Source organism: Odontomachus brunneus, unplaced genomic scaffold (assembly GCF_010583005.1).
Source record: "Odontomachus brunneus isolate Ranch 3 - 2012 unplaced genomic scaffold, Obru_v1 Obru_scaffold_160, whole genome shotgun sequence".
NCBI classification, from domain to species: Eukaryota; Metazoa; Arthropoda; class Insecta; order Hymenoptera; family Formicidae; genus Odontomachus; species Odontomachus brunneus.
Window position 1 is genome coordinate 506,077 of NW_022639610.1, and position 18,548 is coordinate 524,624.

Here is an 18,548-nt window from a genome sequence, read left to right on the forward strand (position 1 = left end):
TATTATATACGTAATCGTATTGTTTAATCTACATTATAAATTTGAACTGATTTGGACTGATATTTATAATATTTATAATATTTGCTTTATATATATCCCCCACAAAACTGTCAATATTTCTGAGAAATTTATTTAAAAAAATACTCATTTAATAAAATTATTTGCCACGTATGAGAAAATACCTATAATATCCAAATGAATATATAATATTCCCGATAAAATATATCATGCAATAAATTTTCATTGCATTAATAACGCAATGAAAGTGCGACAGTCAGTAGAATATAATTCAGAGATAAATAAATCAAATAGATTCCCCTTTTTTCATTTTATCCAAAATAAACAGAGATATAAATATGTTAAAATATCTAATAAAGAAATAAAAATGTATTATTTTTTAGTTGCTTTTGAGTGTCATACATCGAGCTATATAGCCGATCTCATTAATTTGGCCGTATAGTCCCTCTGTTTGGCAGCTAAATGCAAATCCAAACTTTTCAACATTCTTGTTCGAATTTCTTGCGCATTGATCGAGCTGGACTCTTGCAAATCGTCCGCTAAATTGTCGTTTCTCGAATGAAGCGTTTCGTCTCGCAATATAGGCAAATCGTAGTGACCGACTTCTGCGGACGAGAATCTATCTCGTGTCTCTCGCGCTACCGTCTTCATGAATTCGAGGGTCATCCTGCGACAAGTATCGAAACCCAGTAATTGTATTCTCTTACTGCGGATCGTGTCCATACGACGACTCCTCCAGAGTGCTTCTCTGTCTACTATCTTAGCAACCGAATTGGATGTCCCAGGTAGATCTTGGAATACTTTGGCAAGAATTTCCTTTGTTAAATCTTCTTCATTTCCTGATACGTCTGTAAATTAATTAAGATGTATCAGGGACAAATTTAGCCTAGATTCAACTCTTGAATGAAAAGATAGATTCAACATTAGGCCTGAAGAGAAAAAAATACTTTTTTTCATATAAAATTTAATTATTCATATTTTGGATTTCAGAGACATCTGAAATAAAATGTTAGGATTAACAATAAAAGATATAAATATGTTAAAATATTTAATAAAGAAATAAAAATGTATTATTTTTTAGTTGCTTTCTGTCCTTTTTTACTTATTCATTCGTCAACAAAATACATTTAATGTTTTTAATACTAACTTATATTTAGTTTGTAAAATATATGCTACCAACTCGGATGCTAAATCAAGTAACATTCTGCTCAAGACATATAAGATGGAATTGGCGTCGCATCGCATTGAGAATCATGCGTAAATTTGACAAGATTGCCAGGATATCTCGCGAAGACAGTTTTCATCTAACCGCATAGAAACTTGACAGCACATATGATTTTTATTTCACCACGCCTGGTATTTTACTTCATACCGAATGTTTTTAAGTACGCACATTACACGACGTGACATAATCGGTAATGAATAAATAAATTTTTTTACAGAAATGCCATTTTATTGTGATAAAATTAATTGCATCATTCTGATGAGATGTTTCGAAACTCATTACGACGTGTCGGGCCAAAAGAATAAAGTTTCGAAACTTGGCGAGAGGTCTAAGCGATTCTTTTTTTCCTTGGGAACATTGCAGAAGTTTCCTGCTGGTGACAAGTACAAGTTACGCAATACCCAAAGAGAAGTAAAGTGCGCGAAACAAGTTTTACATTACCCAGATTACCACTGCTATGATCGATTTCTGTGATGTATGTGCCTTCCTCGATTTCTCGTTGTAATTCTAGGACTCTGGCTAAAGCCAACTGGAGATATTCCCTTGTATTTGGATTCTGTGGAAATATGAAACACACAGAGCGGATTTGATGAACGTTAGAAATTGTATCGATCTTAGCCACATTAAAATTTTACATCGATGTACTTTTGCTTTCGAAACATTATCTTTGCTCATACTATAATCGAAATCTTTCTTTAAGCACAACTTTTCTATCTTTAAAACAAATGTATATGCACATTTGTACATTTTCTCTTGTCCACGTATCTTAGCCACATTAAAATTTTACATCGATGTACTTTTGCTTTCGAAATATTATCTTTGCTCATACTATAATCGAAACCTTTCTTTAGGCACAACTTTTCTATCTTTAAAACAGATGCATATGCACATTTGTACATTTCCTCTTGTCCACTTATATATTTTTGATAATTTAAAATACAAAAATATATTTTTTTATTACATACGTTCAATATAAAATTACGGAAAAAAATACATATATATGCGCGTATCTGTTTGTTCATTGTTTTTATTTTGTACGTAATTGTATACCCGCGTACGCCGTTGCAATCAAGCCGCTTTGTTGCGGCTAAACTGATCACAACGAACCAAATATCAGAAAATAAATAATCAAATACGATTGCATCGCGACTTCTATAGAACAATTATTAACAAATGGAAACATTTTTAGATTTTAATAAATTTTTTTATAAGTTAAGTAAAAAATAGCGATCTTTCAAATTTTTCAAATTTTGTAAAATTCCGGGTTTGGAGATGTAATATATATATATATATATATATAAACGTAAAAAAAATTGATATGGAAAAAGCAATACAGTTTTCGTTCTATCAATCACAAAAACACAAATATGGTTTCGTGATTCAGCAGCGAGATACGAATCATATTAGCTTTCGGTATATCGTTATATATCTACACGAGAAACTTGAAAACAAATACAATTTTTGTTTTATGGGTTTTGAAATTAAAATATTTAGTTACATGACTCTACTGCCAAGTATAGTTAACTGCAATAATTACAGACAGAAAGTGTAATTACAAGCAATGTTGAACTTTGTCGAACATTTCAGTAAACGTTGTCAGGTAGTTGTTCCGCATGCTTCTCTTATTTGTACAGTAACTTTTACCATCCGCATATATTAACATTCTTAATTAAGTGGCTCTGTATATTGCAATTACTCGCTATTCATGTTATTTCGGTTGGCCTTAATATTAAGATGAGATAGTTTAGGGGAGTTTAACTTACTGCGCGCTGCTCAGCTGCCTTTGTTCTTTTAGCGTCGTTACCTACGTCTTCCAAACAAGGTGCCTATTGGACACGTATCAAAATGTTTTCTGATTACATTCTAGATATACATAATACATAATATATTTTTGTTTGTCATCGTATTAAAAGCGTTCATATGATAATATAGCTTATATATATTTTATAATTTTGCAAAACTATCGTCTATTTTTACCACGTTTCGTGTCTTACCGATGAGTATCTCTTCATTATGTCCCGACTTAATTCTCATCTACCTGTAATCCAATAATATTTATTGGTTAACAAACGATACAATTCGAGAATTTAGCGTTCTTTATTTATTTTAGGTATTGCATTTATGAAAATAACTGTAACAAATAAATTTTTGACAAAAAACATGCAGTATTATTTTAATGAAATTCCTTCGTTTCCTTCGCACTATATAGAAATTTGCAATCTATAATGTATCTTGTTTGTAACTTTCTGTAACATTATATTTCTTGTCTGATGGTATTATATATCTGCACGCTGTATTACAATGCATTGCATCGTTTGGGATAATACCGACTCTGCTTTCCGCATAATAGCCACTGATATGTTCCACCGCAATCGTTGCTGAGCATTGATGTTCAATTAAATTAATTGGTTTCGTTAATACATCAATATGTTCAACTTTCCGACATTTTGACTTCAATATTCTTCGCATTCTCACTTACGTACTGAGTATTAAAAAAATTAATCGCTCTAAAGATTACATTTTATTTTTATCATTTGATAATTCTTTTCGCTGTTAAAAATATGACTAATGACTCCCTTTCTCTTGATCCAGTATTTGTCGCCAAGTGTTCATATAATATAGTAATAATAACCCTGATAATTTTAGCGCAAACACGAACCAACTGGATGTGTTACAAAGCTGACACACTTGTGAAACGTATAACGATACTGTTCTATTACTTACACAACTTTGTCCTTGTGTAGAAACGAGTGCTTGAAGTTCCCTTAACCTCAGGTCGTTTATCTGTTATATCAGCTTCGTTATCAAGCGCTAGCGTTTTGAAATATTTCTCTCTCGTGAGGGCACACTAATGGTCCTTTTATCGTTCAGCTTCTTCTTCTTTACTAAACCGTTTTTTTATAAAACGCGCCTTTACCCTCCTGTCTTTATCTCGAGAAATTCCGCATCCTCGTTATACTCACTGTATCGTATTCACACACGGGCAACTGTCAATGAAAACGACCGTTGACTAACGTCGACGGCCGTGTACTACCAACCCCCTCACTTTCACGATCGTTGTAGAAGAGGTGGGGGGTGCATGCGAGGGTGCCGATCCACCACCGGTTCCCTTCGACCCGTCGTTCAACCGTCATGTTAAGGTCTGAAAAAGCGGCAGATGCAAGTTTCTTTCTTTCTTTCCCCTCGGCGATCCCTTGTGACGTGCCCCTGCGCGTGCCCTACTGTTGAAGGGAAAGGGACGAGTGGCACGCGCGAGCGAGCCAGTTGCACGCGCGCCATACAATCTTGTTGATTATTTCTATTTAGTTTAAAAATAATGTCCGAGTGACCCACGCGATTTTTTCTTTTTTTTTAATGTTCTGGAAATAAAATTTATTTGCACGAAAAAAACGACGATATTTTTTATCTTAAATTATATACAACGAGTCATCTTTATTAGTAAAATTCTCAATATTACGAAACATGTGAAGAACGCACAAAATATCTCAAGACTGAAACTCAGTCTTTATGAGTGTAGTTTTAAACGACGTACGTATAGGATGTCCCGAAACCAGTGGTATTTGGATGGATAAATTGCTTAAATCACTTGAAGCTGACCATTTCGTATTTCTGGATATAAATTTAAATTTTACGAAAGATTGAATCAATGAGAGAGATTTTGGAACATCCCAAATAACTATGACGCAAAACAACAAAGGTGTATACAATAGAAATAATGACAAATTGTTTATTTGAATTAATATCTACGTACTTATACGCTAGCGAGTAGTCTAGACCGTAAATCTATATAAACAGAACTAAAGGAATAATATTACAATAAAAAGCTCATTAAATGATATATCCATAATATATCAATAATATATATCAATAATATCGAGCATAGCATTGTGATTTCGATATATTATTTCACGAACTTTCGACCGATAAAAGCAGAATTCAATGTACTTTATTGAGCATAATTAGAAAGAATGAGTATAATTGATATACGTTTATATAAAAAAAAACCATAAGATAATGCCAGACTTATAATTAGTTAAAATATCAGAACACGAAATAAATTTTGCTTTATGTCTGTTTCGTGTTTTTCTTCTTTTCACGTGATACCTGTAGTACTATTTACAATTTAATTTGCTGAGAGCAAGAGAGATGAAGAGAGAAAAAGAAAATCTCCCCAAGAGAGACAATAAAAGATTCATGGAATAGAATAGTGTCAGATCGTATCTCGTTGTACTTCCAGTTGTTTAGTCTTACTCTCTTTTCCATTAACAACTATTTCTTTGTTGATTAGTGAATATTAGTGAACAAATTCGGTTTTCGTTGTTTGTACAATTTCAACGAATGTATAAAGGGATGAATGATCAGTTGTATTTTTGCAAGATCTATTCTTAAATCTATCCCCTTTAAACGCGAGGAACGCGATGGAAAGATAATGGCTGCTGACCAATAACTTCCTGACTAAATTGAACAAGAAATGCACATTACACGTATATGTAATACGAAATACTGCTTTATGTATACTACGTTTTATTGGTTGAAAGAATAAAGCTTCCGTATTCGAAATCTATTCTCACAATTATTTAAAAATAAGAATTTTTAAAAAAGTAGAGAGTGAATACTGTTTATTTAAATTAAATCAAAGCAGAAAGAGAGAGAGAGAGAGAAAGAGATCTTCTTTTATAAAAAGAGGAAATTAATCACATTCTATTCTTTTCACTGCTTTATCCACTTGAATAATAAATCTATGGATAAAGATTCGATAGCATATAAACTACATCAGGATTCTATTGAAAAAATTCTCTTTAACGAAAGAAGTCACAGTTTGAGTTCGTAAATACCTACATACGAAAGAGATTACACGTGTAATGGGTCCATAAAGTGAAAAATGTCGTATGCATATAATTCTAAATAGTATTAATAAGTATTAATAGTAATAATACTTCAAGCAAAGGTTACAAGCGGACACTTATAAGTTTCGAAACTGTTGCATTAATCGCCTAATACCTGAATGAGAATTATCTCCGAGACCTGTCATCGTATTTCTTTCATAAAATTATAATTTGTGGTCTGCAGCTTTAAAATTATAGCATGCAATCATCTCAACGAAGCGAGATTCATCGGCTTCAGTCCATCATTATCGGCAATGACAGTTTATCGCGGTTGCATTCACGCCACAATTTGCGCATCAGCGTCCATGCCCAGTTTATAAACTTTTGAAATTACTCCGCAAGCAACCTCCGATCGCACGGGGTAGATTTAGCCTTTTCTATGCTGGCCATCTCGTATACCCCGGTCGATTCTTGGGTGTGTTTGCGGAAAGTGGAACCGAAACTGGTCTCATAAAATGTGCCCCGCATGCCGCGACTTCTTTGGGAGAAACCAACGTCACCGCGAGTTCTGCCTCTTTCTATGCGACTGCCATTGCAGGCACCCGGTAGACAGTAGCACAAATATCTGTTAAAGCTATGACAAACAAAGAAAAGAATTAGGGAACATATATTGTTTGCGACACAAGTGCTCGTAATAGTACGATTTGTCAAGTACAACAATGTTGAATATTACGTTTCGTTTTCGTGAAAATTTAGATTTTTATCGAGTGCACACGATTGTTAGTGTTATCTTAAATGTTTGATAATGATATAATTGTTACTCTATCTCTATTTTAGTGCTGATTACTAATCATCTTTCTTAATTCGTCTAGCATCGGCCAATAGTGAGTAAGAGGAGAAAACACACTAAATTCGTATAACGTTACTTAAGAATAGAGCAAGTTTATAATTTGATAATACTTTTATAAGTAAATTGTTATGGTAATATTTCATACATACAAATAACTGAGAAGAGTGTCAGCTTGTTGACAAGGAAAAAGTTCACAATTTTCTCTTGGAAACAGCCGCGAAGGCAATTTGCATATGCATTTGCATAGACAAGATTTTACGAAGTCGTAGAGGAAAATTGCTATTACGTATTCTTTTGCTAAACTTAATTTCAATAAGTTTAATTAATAAATTTACTTAAATATTCTTTATTCACATTGTAAGCGGGAAGTTTTACCATTTAGTAAGTTCTGTGTTGCGGAGTATTCTTACTGTGAACTTCTCCTCTCTTGACATTTTTGCTCGTCCAAGTCGAAACAATATATACATTAGTAATTATCGCGAGTTAATTACCGCGAGTTAATCTTCCAATTAATTTTGATGACTCGTTTTATCACATTATAACGTAAATATCACACGCATACCTTTGACGAAATGTGCCGCTGATGAAATAGAGAGCTATGGGATTTACGCAGCTGTTGCTGAAACTGAGGCAGAAACCGACTATCCTGAATACATGCCAGAAAACGTTATAATCGTCCTGCGACGAGGGCCAGAAATGAAACCACAGCATAAACACGTGGTACGGTAGAAAGCAAATCACGAAAATGATTATGAAGGACAATACCATTTTGCCCACCTGTTAATTACAGCAGTAAACGAAATAATTAATGCACACGGTGGCGCGCTTGGCGGAATGTGATTACATTCTGAATATTGATCAACGAGAATATTGATCGAGAAACACACTATTTTAAAGAGATATCAATAGATATATATATATATATATACCCTCCTGCGCGCCCTTATCTGTTCGCAGCCAGGAAGTTCACCTGGCATGTTTCTGGTAGACAATATTAAATGCCGCGCCATACCTAAATAGAAGCCGGCTATCACACACAGTGGTATCGCGTAATACGCTAAGAATTTAAACATTATTATGCCTTTCTTGTATCTGTCTCCTGCAATATGAAAGGATTGAGGTAACTGGTGTTCGCATATCCGACTAATTTTACGTCGTGAAGTTCGTATCTTCCGTACACTCAACAATCGCAATCTGATTACGTCACTGTGATATGTATTTTTGTACATGTGACGCAAAGCTCCGAATAAATACTTTAATGCCAGACACAATGGAAACACGAAAGTTACATTTTGTCATTAATAGATTGCAAGAAAGGTCGGAAGAAGTTTGTCGATAATTTGTTTTCTAGTCGGTAGGCGTAAAATGACATTATCATATAAATTGCTCGAGGACGCAATTACAAATTTCACAATTTAAATTCACACATTTCGAATTAATGCGATTGTATCCGAGCAAGGTGCTTCATTCCTTACCAAATTCTTCGGGAAAGGGGCTGCAGATTAGAATGCTGTGGTTTCCTCCCAACGGTATAGCTGGCACATGGGAGAAGAGTGCGGCGGGCAGAGCTAAGACAATAGCTAGTATCCAGATAAGGGATGCTGTTAAAACGGTTAGCGGTTTCGCGCTCAAGCCCGCTACATGGCGTCGAATCGGGTTCACGATGGCGCAGTATCTGAGGTACGTAGAAAAGCACAAGGATACATTACGTTTTAAAAACAACGCAATTCGTTTATTTCGGTGGCAGTTCGAGACAAAAGTCTGCGATTGCATATTAGGCAGCTGTACATTACCGTTTTCAGAAAAACAAATCTTGCATTTGATTAATACAATTACATGATTGCATAAAATATTGAGAGGACGCAATTGAAATTTTATTAAAACACATTTAATTTCACTGAACATTTTCCCGATAGTTATTAATATAGAACAGTCAATTGATTACATTGTAATGTTATCAATCTTCAGTAATAACGTTGTACCATTTAACGAAAAGAGCTACTAAATGCACCGTGCGTACATTCATTAATTCCAAGAGAGTGGATTATGCAAGTTTCCGGACTGCGTAACTCTGGCTTAGTCGTTTGACACGAAAGTAAACTGAAACCGCAATTACTCGTGTAGTGTCGTCTTGTGGAGTTTGTTTAATAATTTCTCGACTTAATATGCATGGCGCGATAAAGCTTTTTGAAGTATAGGTATTTACCTTTCGGCTGCCAAAGCTGCTAGAGTGAACACCGACACACCGATCGAAATGTCCTTAACGTATTCGGACAGTTTGCAGATTGACAAGCCCCATGGCCACGACTCAAGCGTGTAAAGGATAGATGTGAAAGGTACGCAGGTCACGATCAACTGTAACAACGGATTGTCGTTGTATGACAAATAACATGATACCCACGAATGATGTAGTAACAGATACGATACATAGAACGGCAATATTGTATCGGTAATCAACGTTATTCACTGCACAATATGCTCACCAATAGATCGCCCAAGGCTAAAGAAAGCACATAAATATTCGGCACGTTTCTCATATTGGCGTGGCATAATAAAATAAGAACCAAAGTGCCATTCCCCGTGACACCCACGACCAAAATTATCGAAAATACTATGGGTACAATGTAAGTCTCGGGTCGTTGGTCATACGGTATGTAAACATTGTCGATATCGTCATATTCCTCTATCATGGGGCTTCTGCTTGTATTCAGAACGTCACTCGCTATTAGCATCATCATCATCATCTGTAATGGATGAAGTATAGTCTTGTTGCAATAATATCACCGGGCAAAACGGGAGACTAATACGAGATACGAATATTTGCAAAGCAACAAGAAAACAATGTCGCATGTTTTTTGATAACAGTCCAAAAAAATATTCATATTTTTACAAATATTTTTACAAATATATAAATATAAATATTCAAATATATAAATATAAATATTCATAAAAGAAGGACTTGAAAAGAAGGTTGATTTTTTACTTCTAAAGAAAGTAATGTATGTAAAAGGATATAAAAGGAATAATGCTTTTTGTAAAAGATACATTTGTGAAAGAGCAAGATGAATCCCACGTGACAGCGAAGCAGATATTGTATGGAAGGAAATATCAATTTGATATATGATGTGATAAAATACACTGAACCGAATCGATAAATGATAAATGTGATAAATGTTGTGTAATCTCTCTTAAGCGAGTGCATGCGGCTTTACATCCGGAAAACATGGCAAAGCGAAATGTAATCGTTATCGTCGATGTAATCTATACCTCTATTATTTGTATTTGTAATGTATTTTATCACAAATAGAATCGTGTGTATTTATCTCAAATAGTATGATAAAAATGACAAGAAACGAAGCTAGAGCATTATTAGATTATGTCGTCATTTTTATACAAACCTGTAAGTAGCCGTCGATATATCTTTGTGATCCTGTTATAATAAATCTAAAATGCGCAAAAAATATGAGAAATATGTGCGATAAGAGAATTAGATCATTCTTTCCTTGTTTATTACTTCATTATAATATTATAATAATATCATCAAAAGCATAATATCATTATAATATTATAATAATATTATGCCTTATATCTCTCTCGCTTTAAGCTCTCTCGCTTTAAATGTATAATATCAAATTTATAAGTACATATATTTATAATATAAAGCTTAAATGTTCTATATTATATAAAATTTTTATATTATGCTCTGTTATCATAATATAAAATTAGTCTGTAAAAAATGCGCATGAAGATGAAACGGCAAAAGAGTTCATACATAACAACTTTCTCAAATATAAGCACCGTAATAGAAAATTAACAAGAGCAGAAATTTGATCTGCTTGTAATCTTAATAAAAGAAAGATCAGATTGTAACAATAACTAGGATATTTTTTTGTTTTATCGTATTGTATCGCGTTTCTATATATTACGCACAATACTGTACCTACATATATATATAGCCTTACGTACAACACACACACACACACACACACACACACACACACACACACACACACACACACACACACACACACACACACACACACACACACACACACACACACACACACACACACACACACACACACACACACACACACACACACACACACACACACACACACACACACACACACACACACACACACACACACACACACACACACACACACACACACACACACACACACACACACACACACACACACACACACACACACACACACACACACACACACACACACACACACACACACACACACACACACACACACACACACACACACACACACACACACACACACACACACACACACACACACACACACACACACACACACACACACACACACACACACACACACACACACACACACACACACACACACACACACACACACACACACACACACACACACACACACACACACACACACACACACACACACACACACACACACACACACACACACACACACACACACACACACACACACACACACACACACACACACACACACACACACACACACACACACACACACACACACACACACACACATACACACACACACACGGTTTACTATTGAAAGGCTTTAATTTTGCTTATTCAGTTTGAAAATACATATCGCGAAACGGATGGAGAAAGAGGGAGATCCACTACTTTGGAAATATTCAATACAGTTCCTGTCATGTTAGATAGGTTGCGAATTCAATAAACGTCGACGGTTTATTTATAGCGCGCGAGATATGTATTTTTTCTTTCAGCTATAAATATTTTAATAAATGCAAGTATATAGATTTACTGTAAGCGACAAAAAAATGAATTTTTATATTCATTCGCATTCATAAATTGGATTTACTGCCATTCTTAAATATATTGTTTATAACTGAAAAGCCGTCGATATATAGATTATAAGGGCGTGATTATAACATCCGGAAGGAAATGTAATACACATACACAAATGTGGAAATATGGAGTATATATTGCACATGCAATTATAACAGTAATTAAATTAAATTATTTAAAAAATATTAAATTGAATTAAATTATTTAAGAACTATACAAGACGTCGTTTCCGTAATTTATACAATTATACTTAAGTATAATAATATAATAAAGTATAATATATGTGCCCAAGTCGAAATTTTGGCTCTATGTTAAACTTTGAATTCTGCAACAAAGTAAGAGCTAAATTAGCAAAGTAGATTTAATTCTAATGATACAATTTACTTTTACTTTGACTCTGATAATGTCTGAAATTTTTCTTTTCACTTTCTTTAGCGTCAAAATAAGTTGTGTTATAGGCTTCAAAATATCAAAATAGGAATTAAATGGAATAGTGAGACTGAAAGAGTAGGATCAAAATTTACTCGGTACTCGGGTAGATTACATAGAGTCAAAAGAGATTGATGTAGGTTTCAGAGTATCAAAATGGGTTTTGAATGAAATGGTAAGGTTGAAAGAGCAGGATCAAAATTTCACAATTCGGCTGCTGTGAAGAGAAAAAAATATATACTTCTCTCTAACTGTAAACAATAAAACCGTTTAGATTCCTGCCCAAAAGTGTGCAAGATACCGTTGCAAAAAGCGTTTTTATAATTATCACCGCGGTTATGTATTATTTTGCACATTTGAAATTGATTTATCCCCAGAAATGTATCGGGTATCATTATTATATCGTAAAGAATATAATTGTAGGAAAATTCGTACGAAAAACAATCAACTGTAATAGAAACTTCTTTTTAATAACGCTATCATACGCATCTATTTTTCGATCAATTTAAAGTCAACACAAGTTAAAATTAAATTCGCTTTCGTCTTGACATGCTTTCTCATCATCTTATAAGGTACAAATTATCATCCGTTATGAGTTTACTGTCGAATAATGGGATCCTTAAAAGACCTCAGGTTGTTTATACTTGGGTGTCAATACATAATACAATATTCGATATTACTCCGTCATCGAATTTTAAAGTTCTAAAGTTTTAAAATGCAGAAGGCAATTTAAATGGAAAATTTTAATCGAACAAACACACACCCAAATATCTAATACGGTGAACTCGTATATCACTCCAACATTTTAATTTTGATACATACGTGCGTTTCTAGATGAATACAAACAGCGCAATATCACTGACCCACAATCATTAATAAAAATACATTTATCTTATAACGTACACAAATTCTCTCTCTCTTTCTCTCTCTCTCTCTCTCTCTCTCTCTCTCTCTCTCTCTCTTTCTTTCTCTCTTTCTCTCCCTCTCCCTCCCTCTCTCTGACCTAGTATTACTACCTCATAAATACTTTAATCGCTCCGAGTGTATATTAATCAATTGTTATTGAAATCGTTTATCTCAGGATGTAAAAAACGTAATTATTCTTGTAAAATAAATTAAAATATATCGACTAAAATTACTAATGATGTAGTAGTAGTCACGCGATACGCTCACGGTCGGATGGAGCGTAACAAAAGACAACTTCATTTTTTACGTGCGAATGACTTTTTGTCCAAATAAATTCAACAAAACGCTCGAAATCCGCGGAGCTAAAAATATCATGGGTCTGTAATAATGTCTTTATCGATAACCAAGGTTATTGAACTGTTGTTCGACAATTATTCAATAACAGCCTCAACTATTGCGTCGTCTCGAGTCAAGTTGTTTATTGTTTCTTACGTAACATCGAAATGAAACAGCTGAATGATACATAGCTAATGGAGCGAGAATACAAAAAAGAAATAAATTTTCGTTTTCAGACGTTGTTTAAGTACTTTTGTTGAGTAAATTGAAGAACAACGATATAATGCCCGCTCGTGCGATGTGAAATATAAATCGCGTGACATAACATATTAATTGATATCGCCGACGTTCCTATGTTTCGCGCAGGAAGTTATGGGTATCCGTGCTCGGAAAATTCCTTTCTCAAGAAAATAAACGACCGCACTTTGCGAGAGCAAGCTAAATTAAGTTTAAAATACATCTCTTTCGAAAACTTCTTTGCGATGATGACGTGGCAAATTGTTTTTCCCATAGGCAAATTTTCTATCGCCGAGGAATCATTTTCCACCGTGCATCCCTGGCTCCAATCCGGTGATGCACCCTTTTCGTCCTTAAAGCCGACCAACTATTACAGATCATAGGGTTCCGCGCAGGGTTTACCACAAAAACTTGATATTCTATGATCATTCGTAAAGGTTATTAAAAAAATATTCAAATTTTTGTCATTTATATGCAAAATCTGCGGTTCCGGGAACGCGAACAAATTGTGAAAACATTAATTCGCTTTAATCGACTAATGCACAAAATAATGTCTGCGTTCATTAATCCTAACAGTAAATAGTTTAATGATATGCAGTCCTGAATACATTAAACCATGTGCATGTTGGAGTGCCCTATTTAGTAAATATAAACACGTAATTAAAATGTTTATATACATTCCTTATGCTAAACATTCGTAAATTAATAAAATGACGTCACATTTGATTATATAATTTATAATGATTATGATTGATTGTGCTTATGATTATATCTTTTGTGACACAACGCACGTATGAAGTCAATCTGCCACGTATCAACTAAGTCATACAGATTAACAATGACCGAGAAACATAAAGTTTATATGCAATGACGGAATTGAAGACAAGTCGATAAGATCGCCAAGGTGTACATTAGTCATAGACCAGTAGATTGCCTTCTTAGAGACAACTTTTGCATTGATATACCGCTTAATCAATATGGTTTAAGTTCCGACCAAGTCAAGCTTACATTTAAGATTAAACAGCTACGCGCGACATATCCGTCATACTTGTCTTCATCCATTTATCTTATCGCACTTTCGGCTAAACCATCCGCGTTTCGTAGAACCCAATACAATCTATTCGCTTTTGGAAGGAAGTCTCGATCAGTCAGTTACCCGCTGTCATGTGCACGACTAGTAATAAGCATCATTCGTTGAGAAACACGACTTACTAACAAAGCGCGCGCACTGTACGATCAGTTAGTTCGTTCTGTTTTGCCCGTAGATCGATCTTTGCAGAGTCTACCGAGAAATATCTGGACTTCGGTTTAAAGAAAGAGACTCTCGCTGCGTCATTTGCCATGCCGAATAAATACGTTTGTTATTTACTATTTATGCTGCGTTCAAACAAGGCAGTGCTAGAACTCAACGTGAAATGACTTGATTTGCATGTTTGGTATGTAGATTATACGAAAGCGCCAGTCAATTTTGAGACTTACGGACAATCTCGTGAAAACCTCCATCTTGCCTTTGGGCCGAAATAATTTGATGCGCACTAATAAATACGGAATTATATCGACAAACGCATCGACGAAGCTTTCAGGACTTCAGTAATATTTTATGATAGTGGGCAAAGTTCTAAACTCAATTTCTCTATCGGTTTTTCTTAGGAATTCGATACGAAAACTATGCAAGAGGATTTCGGCTCTCTACCTCTTCTTCAGTAAATTATAAGAGACAAAGTACATTATGTAAGAATTTTACTGAATTGTTGTAGCTTATTTGGTTATATTTGGTTATATTTTGTTATAGTTTTATTTGGTTATGTATTTTTTCGCAGTTTTTCCTGAATATTACTACTTGAGATTTAATTGTCGATATTGTTGCTCGAATAGCTGGAATAGCTAGAGTAGCTAGAGTAGCTAGAATATCTGGAGTAGCTTGTTGAGATTTAATTGTCGCTCGATATTGTTGCTCGAATAGCTAGAATAGCTAAAATAGCTGGAGTAGCTAGAGCAGCTAGAGTATTTGGAGTAGCTTGTTGAGATTTAATTGTCGATATTGTAGTTTACGCTTGGGTAAAATGCGTCGACATGAATATGAAACTAACGTCCCACGTGATATAACTGTAAAAATATTTTATGCTCAATATTGCACGTGTTATTGCGTTTTACTCGCAAATGGGCTTTTCGATTGCAGAACACAATCACGAATTTCAGTTGATTTTTTCATGATAATATTAACAGTTGTTACACGTATATTAGATTCTGTGTTCCATTAGCGTATTCAATAAAGCGACTAAAACATTAATTATATAATTATGCGGCCTAATTAGTGGTCAGTGTCGCGATCGGAATGCGTGACAGCAAATCAATTCGCGAAATTCGAATGAAAAAGTATGCGAAGAGCAGGAATAATATCCGTGCAATTTAACGTGCGGGTATACCTCAGCTGCATGATACATTGGCCGACCAATACTGCTATTTGCCAGAAACGATTAATCGAACATGACGGTCAATTTTTGCTAGTTCGTGACAAATTATTGTTACAGAACTAGAATTCATAGAAACATTCAAACGTTATATTTGCGCGTTACGAGATAAAATTTAACGAAATTATAATTATTTTCATGTTTATTAATTTTAGCAGTAACTACATGCAACGTGTGCACGCGGTTGCGGTTTGCTCACTTGCTAACACGGTGGTACGTCAAACCTATGTGTGCTTCGTCAATTAAGGCATTTTGGCAGAACTCTCGACACGGGACCCGAAAGCTAATTACAAAGGGATTTTAATCAGCTTATCCGTTATTAAAAAACAGAAAAAATAGTGTATCGAATTAAGTCTTTACAAACAAGGAAAGAAACGTGTGTACATTGCTCATTGAGATTGATTTAGCCTTTGGTTACAGTTTTTACCAAAGTTTTTTTGGTTAATAACTTGGTTACGCGAAAATGTATACGATCCTCTTCAATTGACGATGTTTCGTAATTAATTAGAATGGATTATGCTGCGTTGTCGGACTTATCAAGAATTTGCCTACCGAGCGAAAGTTTTACAACATTACTTATCCCATTCACATTCTTCAAATAATTTTATTGTTACATGTAAACTTTGAACTAAATATAGAGCTTTTCTCAAACAATTTTGAGAGGGTAAATAAATGTAAAACTTTCGTTGCTGATAATTATTTCTTATTAATTTCGAGTAACCCCAAAAAATTAAGAGAATTAAGAATTGATTTTAAACAATACATATGAACTATCTTATCTTCATTATTATTTCTCGGCTATTTTATATTTAATATATACATTTTGAATTTTTTCAAATGTAAAAAAAATGTTACGATTACATAGCATACCTAGATAGCATGCATAGATAAATTTTTTCGACTGGTCAAAAATTCGATTAAATCAAATACTAATAAAATACCTACCGTTGGAAACTTCACAATTAAAGAAAAATGCAATATCCCCCATTTAAGACCATTGAAACACACACAAATCGATTCAGACAAACTCTGTAAACTTCCAAGAGAACCAATGAGAAATTTCATTAAGACTTTGATAGAATAATGTAACTATTCCAATTGACGGAAAATTTCACAAAATAAAATTCTCGTGCACTAATCTTCTGCCCATTCATTAAATTCCCAAGTCTGATATTGTATGAAAATCGAGGGTCACATATAAAAACAGATAAGACGCTAATCGGTATATTTTATTGTCTAACTATTGAACCAATTTTCTTAGTCTCGTGAGATAATTGCGAATATAATTTCGCAGTAATATTTATATAACTGAATATTTTTATTAGAAACGTCATCAACATTTCAAAATACTACAAGTCGATTATGTTTATGACAGAATCGCTTTCTCGTCAAGGTATTTTACTCGTATTTTAAGTAACAACATATTTTACAAAGAGGATAAAAGCGTCGTTTCTCTTTACACTATCTTGATAAAAGTCTAGGATAATATCTAAAGAGTATTTAATTCGAATTGATTGCGTTTTCTTCAAGATGAAACATTAATCCTCTTTGCTCGTTCTCTTCCGCAAGCGTAAAGTTTTGCTTCTTTGAGCTAGTAAAATCAAGCATAGAATGTAGCAACGAAGCATTTTCATTTAATCGACGGGATAAAATGCAATATTGCAGGAGTGGCGCGATCTAACGATTTGTCATTCGTCCCGTCGTTCCGTAAATTAATTCGATCTCTTTCGCGGCGTTCGATATTCTTGGCATATTCTCGACAACTTCAATTTCCACGGTAATTTCGAATCAAATGCAATTCTCATCGATTTTGCCCCGGGTGGAATGCGTTTCGTTTACAAAGTTTAACGCAGTGGATCCGCGCTGTATTTCGCGCTTCTATCATTACCGTGCAATCTAAAACGCGTATGAAATTTGAATGCTGACATTATAGCTCAATATGCATGAAGTACTTGGTGAATTTGCCTCTCGAGACAAAGGTCGCGTGTCACAGTTCAGTACTTGACTCTAAAGATATTCATAAGACATAAATTCGACAATTTACATTTATTACATATATTAAACCAAAAGCAATATAGATGTTCGATCTGAACGTTTTCCTGGAACAGATAACTTAGAAAACAAAAGCAATCAATCGGCTAAATTTGTTCCTGTATGTGTGTCGCTTTCGAGATTTTTCAAATGCAAAAAGATGTTACGATTACATAGCATACCTAAAAGATAGGAAAACATTCAATAAAAGATTAAAAAAAAACAGAATATAGATTTTTTCAACTGCTCAAAAATTCGATTAAACCAAGTACTAATAAAATATCTATCGTTGGAAACTTCACAATTAAAGAAAAATGCAATACCCCCCACTTAAGACCATTGAAACACACACAAATCGATTCAGACAAACTCT

The 18,548-nt window shown here is 34.2% G+C and overlaps 2 protein-coding genes across 17 annotated transcripts in view; both read right to left on the bottom strand.

Moving 5' to 3' along the window:
* Window positions 1-24: 24 nt before the first annotated feature.
* On the bottom strand, window positions 25-4,409 carry LOC116850920. Its single transcript, XM_032829777.1, has 5 exons — window positions 3,968-4,409; window positions 3,238-3,281; window positions 3,007-3,069; window positions 1,685-1,799; window positions 25-866 (listed from the first exon to the last, which is right to left on the bottom strand). Exons 2-5 carry the CDS (start codon window positions 3,253-3,255, stop codon window positions 427-429), a joined length of 636 nt encoding a protein of 211 aa, XP_032685668.1. The 5' UTR covers window positions 3,256-3,281; window positions 3,968-4,409; the 3' UTR covers window positions 25-426.
* A 547-nt stretch (window positions 4,410-4,956) lies between these two features.
* Window positions 4,957-18,548, bottom strand: part of LOC116850916 (neuropeptide CCHamide-1 receptor-like) — a 244,077-nt gene continuing 230,485 nt past the window's right edge. For 13 of the 16 annotated variants that reach the window (XM_032829752.1, XM_032829751.1, XM_032829750.1 and 10 more), the window contains 6 exons: window positions 9,403-9,663; window positions 9,126-9,274; window positions 8,395-8,594; window positions 7,849-8,018; window positions 7,482-7,696; window positions 6,460-6,703 (listed from right to left, as the gene is read on the bottom strand). In XM_032829752.1, the coding sequence (XP_032685643.1) occupies window positions 6,460-6,703; window positions 7,482-7,696; window positions 7,849-8,018; window positions 8,395-8,594; window positions 9,126-9,274; window positions 9,403-9,663 (1,239 nt within the window). Of the gene's footprint in view, window positions 6,704-7,481; window positions 7,697-7,848; window positions 8,019-8,394; window positions 8,595-9,125; window positions 9,275-9,402; window positions 9,664-10,317; window positions 10,364-18,548 lie in introns of all 16 variants that reach the window. The other 3 variants (XM_032829761.1, XM_032829765.1, XM_032829759.1) reach the window with 2 other exon arrangements.

Bases quoted from the DNA above. Each gene is read 5' to 3' on its own strand.
- LOC116850920 (XM_032829777.1), bottom strand. The intron at 1,800-3,006 runs GTAAGTTAAACT...ATATTTCCACAG, and splicing joins AGGCAGCTGAGCAGCGCGCA to AATCCAAATACAAGGGAATA. The intron at 867-1,684 runs GTAATGTAAAAC...ATTAATTTACAG, and splicing joins TCATAGCAGTGGTAATCTGG to ACGTATCAGGAAATGAAGAA.